Source organism: Rhinolophus sinicus, linkage group LG07 (genome assembly GCF_036562045.2).
Source record: "Rhinolophus sinicus isolate RSC01 linkage group LG07, ASM3656204v1, whole genome shotgun sequence".
Taxonomy (NCBI): Eukaryota; Metazoa; Chordata; class Mammalia; order Chiroptera; family Rhinolophidae; genus Rhinolophus; species Rhinolophus sinicus.
This window is the reverse complement of record NC_133757.1, coordinates 97,921,588-97,934,056: the sequence shown is the minus strand read 5'-3', so window position 1 is coordinate 97,934,056 and position 12,469 is coordinate 97,921,588. Positions and strand designations below refer to the sequence as shown.

Here is a 12,469-nt window from a genome sequence, read left to right as displayed (position 1 = left end):
ACACACACAGCCTGATGTAGTCCTACAAATATAAATGAACACTCATGCTGAAGGGCTCAGCGTCTATAACGAAATTTATTTGTTTACGGGACCATGATTTGGAACAGTAAAAAGTTCTTTTGGGAATACGATTTGGGACAAATGTGGTGAGAGGGCGAGACGCAGCAACCCACGGGCTTGTTAAAAGATGTGCACAAACTCTTGGGTGAACTCCGCTCTGCCTTCAGGCCAAAGGTGTCTGTTTACCTGGCAGTGCCCTGACATCTGAGTGGTTGGAAGGCCCTGGCTCGAGAGAATTTTATTTGGAACCTTTCTTCTTTTTCTTCTTCCTTTTTACTGGTGTTTCATCTAGCGTAGCATCCACTGCTGCCTCAACTTGCTTCTGTAGCTTTTTCTTTTCTCTCCTTTTTTTGGACTTTGCTGGTATGTCCGGGTCACCAAGTGGCCACACACCATCCACGCCAACCTCAGCAGAAGCATCAGAGTTCTCATCCCAGTGAGGGTCTCCGAGCTGCTGCTCAACTTGGTCCCTCTTCTTCTTAGTCTTTGGTTGGATATAACTCTCCACATTTTTATCTTTTGCCCCTTTCTTTTTTTTCTTCCCCCTTTTCTTTTCCATTTCGGTCTCTGGCCCTGCAGCCGTGACCTGTGGCTTGTTCTTCAGCTCTGCCATCCGCTTGGCAAAGTACTCCTGGATGGTGAAGGTACTGGTCGTCGTTGTGGAGGTTTCGTTCCCATCTGGAGTGGCGGGTCTGGAGTCATCCTAAAGTGTGGGAAAAGAGTTAAAAGCGGTTAAGCATCAGCATCCTCACAGCGTCCAAGAGGACTCCAGCTGGAGCCACTCGCACTCAGCAGTCAGACCAGGCTGAGTGCCCCGCTTCCTTCCTCTTTGTTGATTTCTCCCCGCTCTGGTAGAGCTGAACTGCAAAGCATAGAACCAGGTGGCCAGACACTTTGGTTGAACACTACATGGGATGGTGGGTTGCACAGGCCAAAGTTTCCTTTAGAAATTAGCTGGCAAGTCACCTAAGTGAAATTCTGAGTACACAGCACCTTTGCAACAGTGTTGTAAATGGAGATCAAGTTCTCAGTGTCCCATAAGAAACAGGCACACTGAAGTCCTGGGCCTTTGTGATTTTGTTAGACACCGTTTCAGCTCTGTTATGGATGACACAGGTCTTCGTGCACTGACCTAGAGACTCAGATGCGACATGTATATGTTAGTAACCCTTCCTATATAACAAGAGCCAAATGCCAGCCTGGCTCCTGGCGTGTCAGGGACACCTTTCTCCTCCAAAGGCAAAGCATGGCTCCCTCGCAGCCACTCCTGGAGAGGATGCACCAGGGTTGGAAATGCATGCGTTCCATCCTCCACCCAGAAAGAACAGCTCAGTATGCAGAGCCCTCCTTCCCTGGGCAATGGGGAGAAGGGAGAAGCCCCATCCCTGTGCTGACATGGGCTAGATCCTCATGGCTGTGTTAGTCTTGCCTCTAAATGGGAGGAATTACTCAGACAGCTGAGATTAAGTGAGGTTTACATTTTCATTTTAAATAAATACATACCACTGGAAAGCTTGAGAAGCGAGAGAAAATCCCTGGTAGATTGGGACAAAAAATGAAACGCTGGTATCACCACATGGGCTGCAGCTGGCTGGCAGTAAGGTGATGAAAATACCCATGTGGCAAAGGGAGTCCCTTCACAGTGAAGAATACAAGGACGATGCTTTAAGGAAAATCAATGCCTAGAATAACTGTGCCCACAGCGACTTGTGCAATAATTAAGCCATTAAACAATAATGCTAAACTTAGGTTTTCATAATTGCTTGGCTTCCTCCTTCTGTTCACTTATTCACACAAGGAAGAGACTGGTTATTTGACCCTCTCATGTAGGGAGAGGTGGGGAAACAATTTTCTGAATAAATCAGTTTCCAAATTAGCATTCTACAAATTATTTTGAACTTGGCAGGAAAAGCTCTGACTTTATCACAAACCAACACATATAAATGGGCCGTGCATTTTCTTGATACAGAAGCATTCGAAAACCGGCTCAGTGGAATTAAAGTAGCATTGCACCTGAAATTCTGGCAGAATCAATATTATATCAACGGACAATTGGGCTTTGAGTGGCCGCTGCCCCAGAGAGCTCACACCACAGGGAACCTTACCAACAACATCACAACGTATCCAATCAACCCAAACCTTATTTTATTCAGGAAAAAAAAAAAAAAAATCACGTGGCCAAATTTTTAAAAATTAAGAATGTAAAATGCAGAACAGGTGGAATAAACTACCTGAGTAGTTTTGGGGAAACGTTTAAATGTTATCAGCATTCAATTTTGGCTGGAATCCCATCAGGTGCTTTTGGGAAAAATTTTAAAACAGGTGTCCCAGGAAATAAAAACAAGGTCACTGTGTCTTTCTGTTCCTCAAATGTTGAAAAAGAGCTGAAGTGCCGTGTAGCAGATTGGAAAATCTCAAGGCTCTCAGTTTGAGCCAATCCCAGTTTGATGGACAAGACAGGCCTTGCCTTCCATTTAAGAGCACACAGTCACACAGAGACAGTTTCTGTGAAGGTGGCCTGTTTATGTAAAGTAGGTCTTATTTAATTTTGTGGCATTAACAGGAGTTTGTCTTACATGGGTCAACTCTTCTGGAGTGTACCTGTGTCTTAGGAACTCGAATTCAAGGTACATCTTTTGGCTCCTTCCCTTTTTCACCTATTATTACTTCTGAATTCCTGCTTTTCACAGTTAAATTCACAGTTAAACAGGAGCTTTAAATTCACAGTTAAACAGGAGCTAATTGCTGGTATTCATCACACTTTTCATTACTAAGGAATACAAGAGCATTTTTGAGTCACTTGTTGAATTCAGAGGGCCTTTCTAAGCCCAGAAAATAACTAAGCTCATAATCAACTCCTCCGGTGATAAGGATTTTAATAACCATGGGCCACTGCACACCAAGCTTAGCAGGGCATGGAGACCAGCAAGAGAGGTGCCAGCAGCTGACCGCTCCGTATCCCGAAGAGAGTGTACACAGAACAGTGACCTGCTGGGGAGGGCCCTTTAATGCCAGGGCAGCCACCCTCCCACACGACAGCCATGGGTCTGTTTTAAAAACCATGGAAATGAAGGAGGGACAGGTTACGAATATGATTCCAGTAGGAGCAAAGCCTAGGGTTCATATTCTACAAGCTCATAATTTATGATGTTCTAAATCATAAACCCAGTTTTACTACAGCGATTATAATCCCTGTTTCTATGTTCTTAGCCATGCATATAAAAAATGTACACCTTTTCAAGAAAACTAATACTTTTCATACCTGGCCTGAACTTCACAGTGAATAAGCACTGAGAAAAGCACCAGTTACTTTTTTGTATTTTGAAATAGAGACAACTTGCATCTTCCCACATTTCCATTCAACACATAATACCACACACAAAAAAATCTGTCATACCAAATGTGACTTTTATTTGCTAACAGTGTTCTAAACACTAGAAAAATAAATTTACAAATAACTTGAAAACTTGCAGTTCCATACAAAATATTACCAACAGGTATGTGGTTAACCCCCTAATCTTAAAAAACGTTTGATTTAAGCTGAGGGATTCAGGAAATCTCTTTTTTAAAAAATGCCAGTCCTTGCTATTAACTAAAGAAGGTCCTTAGGTGAATCCCATAACCTCTCTGGGCCTCAGTTATATAGTCAAGTCACATCAGTAGGTTAAAGTAGGTGACTTCTAAGGTCCCTCAAAGGCCTAAAGTTACTGATCTCTGAAAAGACATTTGGGTTGGCCATTCCTCTATGACACAGGTGAGTAGAGAAAGGATAGTGAGGTGGTATAAGCAGGCAGCAGAGATGAGCTCGGTTCAGAGAAAACTATCACCCCACTGTCAAGCCAACATGTACAAGTGACATCAATGCACCTACAGCCTGCCTGGAAAAAATGTTTTTACACCACCTGTAAGAAAGCATACAGCCAAAGAGCAGATCCAGTAATGCCACTTCAGAGAGCTGAAAGAGCCAAATACGAGTCTGTATTGAAGCATTTTTTGAAAATTTGTTTAAAAGGATCAACCCTATACAGAAGCTAAAATCAATAAAAACAAAAAATGACTATTCACTGGAATATGAATTTATTTCAAACCTAAGCCCTGGAAATCATCCCAGTACTTCTAAGAAAGGTGGTAGGAAGCTGGAACTTTAAGAAACGATAATATATCCTCATCTTGTAGTTATGGTTTTGAAGGGTCTCTTTTTTTATGCCCTGGCTTGAAAATCTCCACTAATCTTTCACATCCCGTAAATTTGTGTCCTCACAAAGCAGAGCATGGGGGAAATGCTACTGATGCTCTCTGGCTGGAATGGGAACTGTGGTGGGCTTCTGGACTGAATCACCTGGCAACCTCTCCCTTGGCTTTTGTGTCCGCACAGTCTAACATTCTGTAAGCCCTGCTCAGATGCCAAGAACTTTAATAGCTGTGTGGTAACAGCATATGCAAGGAGAGATGTAGGCTTTTACTCGGGTACAGCGAACGATAAAGGTGGGAGAGTCCGTATGAGTGGGAGCGAGGGCTCTGCCTGTGGCAAACCCCAGCTTTTTGCTGACAACGGTCTTCTCACTCAGCTGGGGCAGGGACATGTCACACGTAACCATGTGTGGCCAGGACCTAACAGCATGCCTAAGATGAAGAAGCTTTTCAAAGAAAGAGTTCAGTGGATGAGGGGAAATGGTAAGGCAATTAACAAAACAGTTTTAAAAATCCCTCCCTGGATCTGTAATACATCCACTGTTTAACTCCCCTTTCATAAATTAATAAGAAAGACCCAAAGGCACAGTTAGACTCCTGGAATATTTTCCATGCCATATAGAAGCTACTCTTTTTAAAATACAAAATGAGATAGTTTCTTGTGTTGTTCTTAAAAACGGTTTTACAGGTTAATCTTGTCTGTTCTCAGAAAACCTCGGTCTCCTCGTTTCTTTCAGAGCCAATGAGGGTATAGTATGTGTTAAAAACATTTGATGACTGATTTTCTCAAAGGATAGCTAGGGCCTTCATTTCTACCCGACCAATAAACATTCTGGGGGTCAGAACGCGGGAGGACCTGTTCCCCACGTCACAGAACCTCAACGTTTAGTTTAAAGCCAGAAGAGCCCTTCGCGATTGCTCTGCTTTATCACGTAAGGAGAGTTTACCCCAAGGGACCACAGCTGGTGCACTGAAGAAAGCAGCTGTCGTGGCTTGGATGCTTTTAACGTGCCAGTCACTCAGCATCACGTCGTCTCATGCGACTCTCACAGCATCAGGCAGAGGCATCCTCTCCATTTTAGAGGCAGAAACCAAGACTGAAAGCACCTCCCAGGCAGAAGGCCTCACGACAGGGGCTGGCAGCAGCGGGCTTTGGCCCCAAGGCTGCCAGCCACTACGGCATCCTAACTTCCAGCCTGCGTCACCAGCCTCACTTGTCCCTGTTCCTCTCTTTAAAAATCATACTAACACCGAAAGATACATCAATTGGTTATGTAATCCAGGGACTAAGGTCCATGCTCAACTTTATGAGGGCAGAAGTTAACTGATGCAAAAGCGTCATATGGAGAAAAACGTTACCAGAAATAGACACTACTTTCTAAACAGAAAAAAAATTCTATTATGTAGCTTGTAATTCACATAAATAAAATAAAAGCCTAAAACCAGGCTTAAGAGTTTAATATATGTCAAATTAGCATGTCAATTCACTTGGCCAAGTGGCACTATTTTCAAGCAGGAAGTAAAACCCATGTCCATCCAACCTTCCACCTAAGGGAAGCCGCTCCTGGACAGATGCCGGATGACTGCCACCAGGGCACTTCCGAGACAGACAGGGATCACTGGGTGTGACAAGTCCATGGAATGGTCCGCCGTCCAGTCCACTGCGAACTTGCTGTGTCTCAGGTTTCTCTTCAGCCAGAGGCAGATTCAAGTGATTCATGACTGTGTTGTGCTCCGTGATTAGAGCTGGCGAATCTTAAGGCCTAAGCCTACCTCTACCAATGCTAACTTACCACTGGGATTGGGGCGGAGGTGGGGGTGTTGGGAGAGTGGATGCAAAGGAAACAAGACCTCGCAGAAAGAAATCCTTAAAATATCAATTATAACATGCCACAATCATCTCAGCTACCTGAAAGATGCCCCAAACTATGCATGCCAACTTTTCTCAAATGTCTACAGAATCTGAGTTTGTGCTTTGTTTCTTTTAGGTATTCTCTCCAGAGGCTTTGCAGCTCAATGAATGATCTGCTCAAGCTCTTCTGGGTTCCTCTGTGTTACTCAAACACCTGTAATGAGAAGGGTTACCAGTAAAATGCCCAAAGAAAGAGGATTCTCTATTATTCTCATTAGAATGTTGTTAGTATTTTTTGTATCAAAAATTTAGTGAGGTGGTTGGGGCAGATGCACCATAAAGATAAAATCTTACTACTTATCACTTATAATAAGCATATCAAGCCAGAGATGGGGTTTCAAAGGCAAAACCTTCCAGCTCACAGCCTTTGTCATATGTCACTGCTGATCTTAAGGGACAAGATGATTGAAGCCTTTTGATTTCCACATCGACACAGAGATCATGCTGCAACAGTAATCCTTCCACGTACTATGTGCATTGAAAGACAAAGCAGACACCAGAGCTCAAGGGTAATGGATTTAGCGACTGGGGTTATTAGCGCTGGTAGTTGCTGCCTGTAAGACACAAACGCGCACTTCCACCCCAGCCTGTCTGGTGTCAGCCCGTGTTGGATTAGTCTGGGAAAAGGTAAGAAAGCGTGGTGAGTCGTTTGAAAGAATGTTTTGTGTCTTTTCGAAACTTTTCAGCAGGACAGTTCTGACAAACACCAATTATGTCTTGACGTACTCCTGGAGGTAGAAACTACACCCATCCACTTTGGACAGAGAGAAATTCAGGTACGAAGTGATTTCATGACTCACCAAGATGAAGGAGTGCTGGGCTGTGTGTGCACTGAGCCCTTGGCCAACAGGAGGGACGGAGGGGCTGGTGCAGTCGCCTGCTACATGGGACTCCTATGTGCTGAAGATCACGTGCAAAACTGCCTCCTTCAACGAGCCCGATCCCCTGTGGAACACTGCTCTTATTTACTTCCTATGACTAGCAATTAGTTACCTCTATTTTCTGGTTTTGTATAATGTGCTTTGTAAGCATCTTCCCAAGGAAATTTTAAGTTCCTTGAGGACAGAGACAATTTCTATTTCATTTTTATTGAGCACATCCTCTCTAATAAGGAACAACTCTATGGTGAGGGCTCAAGGGTAGCACAAAAGACATCGTGCCCAAGCAGATCAGGGCTGGGAAATGTTCCCACTGAACCCTAAGCTTTGTATTTGTTGGCACAGATTTGTCTGCAAGCCAGGCAGGGCTAGTGACTAGAAAAGGCTTGGAAGGGTGGGAAGGAAAGAGAATCAGCATTTTACAGTGTACATTCTCTCCATCCAGACAAAACCATTCCCTTCTAATCAAATGCCACTGTACCTCATAGCGCAAACTGCTTCTCGAACTACTACAAGGTACATTTGAGTGCCTTCTGGTGTAAGCAGCCGGTTACTCCCTGTAGCCTTAGCTATGCAGAGGACCTCAGTCAAACAATCCATACATATGTTCTCTGGGCTAGTATTCCGTGTTACCACAGTCTCCTTCTGGGAGATAAGCGAATCGGAAACAAGTGAGGTGCTGTGATGTATGCTAACTGCCGCATTCATTCTGTGGGATGGGCTACACACAGCAATAAAGTAGCCTGCATGGGAGGACTTTTCTTACCATCAAAAGAAAGCAACGGAGAGCAAGAGAGTTCTTGGGCATATCAGAGGCAAAGGTAGGAGCTCATTCCAAGAAGACAGACAGTTGGATAAAAGTTCCACCAGAAGCCCCCGGTACCAAGTTGTTAAGCTTCAGCGTATGTTGTATCTCGAGCTGAACATACGACCTAGCAAAGCCTCTGATTCTAGGGAGTCATCAGATGGCATTGCCTCCAAAGGGTAAGCGAAGCAGTGACCAACACTGTCAGTTAGAAAGCAGGACTTGGGCCTTGAAGTCAGTGTTTCCTCTTTTGTTTTCCATCGCACCTTTTTGGTTTCCATACAATTGAAAACATTCAGTGTTTTACTGATAAAGAGCTATTTTTACACTCTCAAAAGGTTTATTCAAGTGTGAAATATTGTGTGTTTTTCAAGATACCTATCACTTGCATCTGGAGTTAGTTAAACACACAGCCTTAGTAATAACCAGCCTTACGGAACCTGCCTGGGAAACAGTCGCTGTTAGTATTAGCAAGCATCGCGAGACTTACAAAGAAATACAACACGCCACTGACTGAAGGGAAATTTTGATTTGAAGTGGGGTTTAAAAATCCAAAATAGAATAACAGAAGTAGAATCACGCAGCAATTCAATGTGTGTGTGTAGGGGGGAGTATATGCATGTGCAAACAGGTCCGAGGGACTCTTGGCACGTCTGAGAAGCCCACTCAGCAGGATTTCCTGGAGGGGTCTCTCTAGAACTGGGTTGGCAAACTATGGCCTGCAGGCCAAATCCAGCCTGCTGCCGATCTCTGTATCCCTCGTAAGCTAAGAATGTTTTTTAAAATGGGAGGAAGGGGGGATCAAAAGAAGACTATTTCGTGACATGTGAAAATTACGTGAATTTCAAATATCAGTGTCAATAAAGTTTTGAATTTCATCAGTAAAAAATTTGTGGAAATTTGTTTTCTCTCTGCTATACAAGTAAACATAAAAGGTGTTAAGTAAATATTTGCTGACTACATGAATACATAAATTTAGTATGAAATATGATCTGCTTTTCGGAAATGTTAGATGCTTTGGAAGTATACACATATGCATGCACACGGCATTGGAAGGCATTGGGTTTTGATGATGTTCTCCCCCTCAGTCTCTCTTTCCCTTAATGAGTTATGGTAGGGAGTGGTAGCGAGGCTGCTAACTGCTGTCTGATTTCTAGCAGCAAACGATGGTAGACAAGGACAAAGTTTGGTTATAAAGTGATCTGGCATCAAAGAGAACTATCAACATCCTATAAACATGCAGAGATACCTTTCTAACAATTAGGCATTAGCACTTTGCTTGGAATTTAGAAACTCAGACAAATGAACTGGACATCTCAGAGATGATAGTGGGAAACTAGAAGGGACAGACTATCTTGCTTTTCACTGGACACCAGTAGAGAAATACAAATAATGCCAAATTCCTCATATGAAGGCCAGTGCTAACAGAGTTGTTCATTTTTTTTTTTCCACTTGCCTAGTCAGCTGCTCAAATTACCACTCATTAAGAAAAGCCAACAAAAACATGTTTTAAGAGCATGGTTCTCTATGGCAACAATTTCTCAAGTAACTGCTGACAAGAGTCATGCAGCCTCTGGGGAAAAAAGAGGGAAAAGAAAAAAGGGGCAGGTTTCCTGCCTCCCTAAAAGGTCCTAGGGCTTGGAAAGTTGCAGTGACTCATGTGACATTTCACATCACACTAGCCATTATAAGATAAACGAGGCTCCTCCAAAACTAGAAATGATCAATGTGACATAGGCACCAATTTCTTTGAATGAAGTCTAAAAATAATCCAAATTGACTATATTTTATAATTCTAGGTCAACTGGTTCTCTTCCCTGCTCTCTGGAGGCAGGACAAATAGCTTTCATAAGTAGTTGAAGGCTAGTATCTGAATCCCCAAAAACAGAAGCAGAGGCTCACAGAGGGTCTGTCTCTTCCACCTTTACTACACAGGAAGACTTGAAAATTGCTTAAGAATCACAAAACTCAAAATTAGGCTCTTTATTATAGAAAGTACAACATTTTTGGAAGATTTTAGAGAACCTCATATTTTGAAACGAGGAATCGAATATGAATACTTATCTGGAATAGTTAGGATTATTTTTAAGAGGAAGGTATATTAATTTAGGCAAATAAAGGTACAAATAAAAAGTCTCCTCCCTCAGTTCTTGTATACTATATAAGATGAATCTTTATGTAGCTTCTTTTTAATTGACTAGAAATCAAAGTAACAAATAAAAACATTTTTTAAATATTTTAAAAATATTTTTAGGAGTAAATTTGGTAGGGCAAAATAATTCTATGTTTAGAGGATATTTAAGTTAGTAAGAGTAAATTAAATAAATCTGAATTCATTGAGTCATATAATAAAAGTAAATTATACAACAAGATCTTGAGATGGCTGAGGTCCAAAAACATTTGGCCAACCAGTCCCTCACATACACTCATTGAACAGCCATTGTTGTTTACCTGACTGGCAGATCGCTCTCCGGTACTGAGGGAGACAGACTACAAAAAATAAAATACAAAATAAGATCTGGGTGGATCTCATGTAAGTGTTCTTACCACAATGAAAAAAAAAAGTACATTGGGAGAATTTATTTTTTAAACAGACAGAAACTAAATAAGAAAACCAACTACAAAACAACCGTATTCAACAAAACCCCTAACCTTAAATTGAGATTACAATTCCAAAGAGCTCACAAAAAATAAACATTAGCACAGCTATTAAATATGTAATGCTTCTCTTATGTTATTATATATATTAAATATATAATCTTTCTTAGTTTTACACCAGCTATAATATATTTTTAAATTTTATTTTATAAGCAAGAAAGACATTAGAAATTTAAGCAAAAAAGAACAAGTAATACTGCCTCCTACCTGCTCAGAATCCAACAGGGTTCCATAAAGCAGCACCTGCCTGACTCTTGTCCCCAACGGGCTCAATCTCTGTGGAATTTCAATGCTCTATATCACAGTGCTTCTCAAACCATTAGGGGTGAAGGGTCAATTTTTTTCTTTTTAAAATCTCTAATCCATTGCGGGCCAAGATCTTTATAAAATACCAAAAAAATAAAATTTTAATGTTCTAGGAAAATAAAATTTAAAAAATAATATAAAACACAAGTTCCAACTTATAAAAATCAACATCAAACTACTGTAAAAGTTTCTAAATGCTTGCAATCAATTTCTGTCCTCGTCACGGGCTGGTGTGTGGCCCATACCTTAAGTGGCACTATTATAAAATATTAGCTACCAAAGGAAAGTAAGAAAGGTGTTGAATTCAGTGTAGCAATGGCAATGACCTGGGTGTCAAAAATTCCAGCTCACATCCGACAGAATGTGTGATCCTGGACAAGTCGGTGGACTTTCTGGGCCTCAAAATGATCATTTACAAAACAAGGAAGTAGGGCTACTCAGTGACTTTTTCCAAACACAATTTTAGCACTGCACACCTTTGTTTAAATGAAATCTTAAACAGAAGGCCAATGTGTAACACATCAGGGGAACTGTGACCGAGGTGAGGCTGGGGGAACCCGTAGCTCATGTCCTAACCCTCCTCTCCCCTCATAAGGCCCCGGAGGCAACTGTGAGGAACTCCCAGGGCTCTATGGAAGAAAGTTGGAAAAACAATAGTTATGTTTTAAAGGGCCATTGCAATTCCAACATTCACTGTAGCCTACGTAATATCACAGCACTCAGCCAACAGACTATAAGCTTTCAAGAATAAAACTGTACTGTTACTACTACATCATATACACAGTTCTGAAAGTTGTCATTAACTTCTGGAATTCCAGCAATTGGCTGTCTGGCAGAACTAGCCAATGACCAATTTCTTCGGAAAATGGTAGCAAAGTATCAAGCTTGGTTTCCTCAATACTATAAAGTCTGAAGTTGCAAACTGGGTGCTCTCTGAGGACCCAGATGGCTGAGGATGATATCAAGGTTGGCTGACACTTCCAGCTTTACTTGGTGAGGCTCGGAAGAGGCCCCAGAGGGGAGATGGTAACGCCCAAAGCCGCATCACCGGTACCCCCACCATAGTCCCTTCAGATTACAGCGTGAGGAATAAAGCATCTCACCAGCCACTGGCCACACTCTAACCCAAAGGAAGGTTCCTTCCTCTTCATCCTATTTGCATTACATCACAGGATGAAAATCTGAGAGAGAATGTTGTTTTTGCTTTCCTGGTAGGACAGAGGGATAGAAGGAAAAATGAGCCAATATTTCACTCTTCTCCTCCAACACCAGGCCATCTGTGTATCAACTTATTATCACAGAACCTGTTAAAAACCATTTGACTTGTCTGTCAACAAACAAAAAGCCAAATCTAATCCTTTCAGGCCAAACCTATGTCCTGGCAAAGGTCTAACCAAACAGAACAGCTCAGTGACTTAGAACTTGGGTTGTTTTGGTAGCCCTTCCCCTACCTGCCTCTTTTTCTTTTCTTCTTCTTCTTTTTAAATAAGTGTCTTACTATGAAGTTACATTTTTGATCTAGAAGACAACATATTTTTACTGCTATTAAGACAACTTTCAAAAACTCAACGACCCACTTTCTCCTTTCTGGCTCTTATAGGAAGTAGAGGCAGGTCCCCAAATTCTGTTTGAAGTCTTGCTGCCAGGAGATGGTCGGTT

The 12,469-nt window shown here is 42.0% G+C and overlaps 1 protein-coding gene across 1 annotated transcript in view; it reads right to left on the bottom strand.

Moving 5' to 3' along the window:
- Positions 1 to 56: 56 nt before the first annotated feature.
- Positions 57 to 12,469, bottom strand: part of PINX1 (PIN2 (TERF1) interacting telomerase inhibitor 1) — a 76,359-nt gene continuing 63,946 nt past the window's right edge. The window contains exon 7 of the mRNA XM_019733109.2: positions 57 to 763. Within this exon, the coding sequence (XP_019588668.1) occupies positions 299 to 763 (465 nt within the window). The 3' untranslated portion in view covers positions 57 to 298. The remainder of the gene's footprint in view (positions 764 to 12,469) is intronic.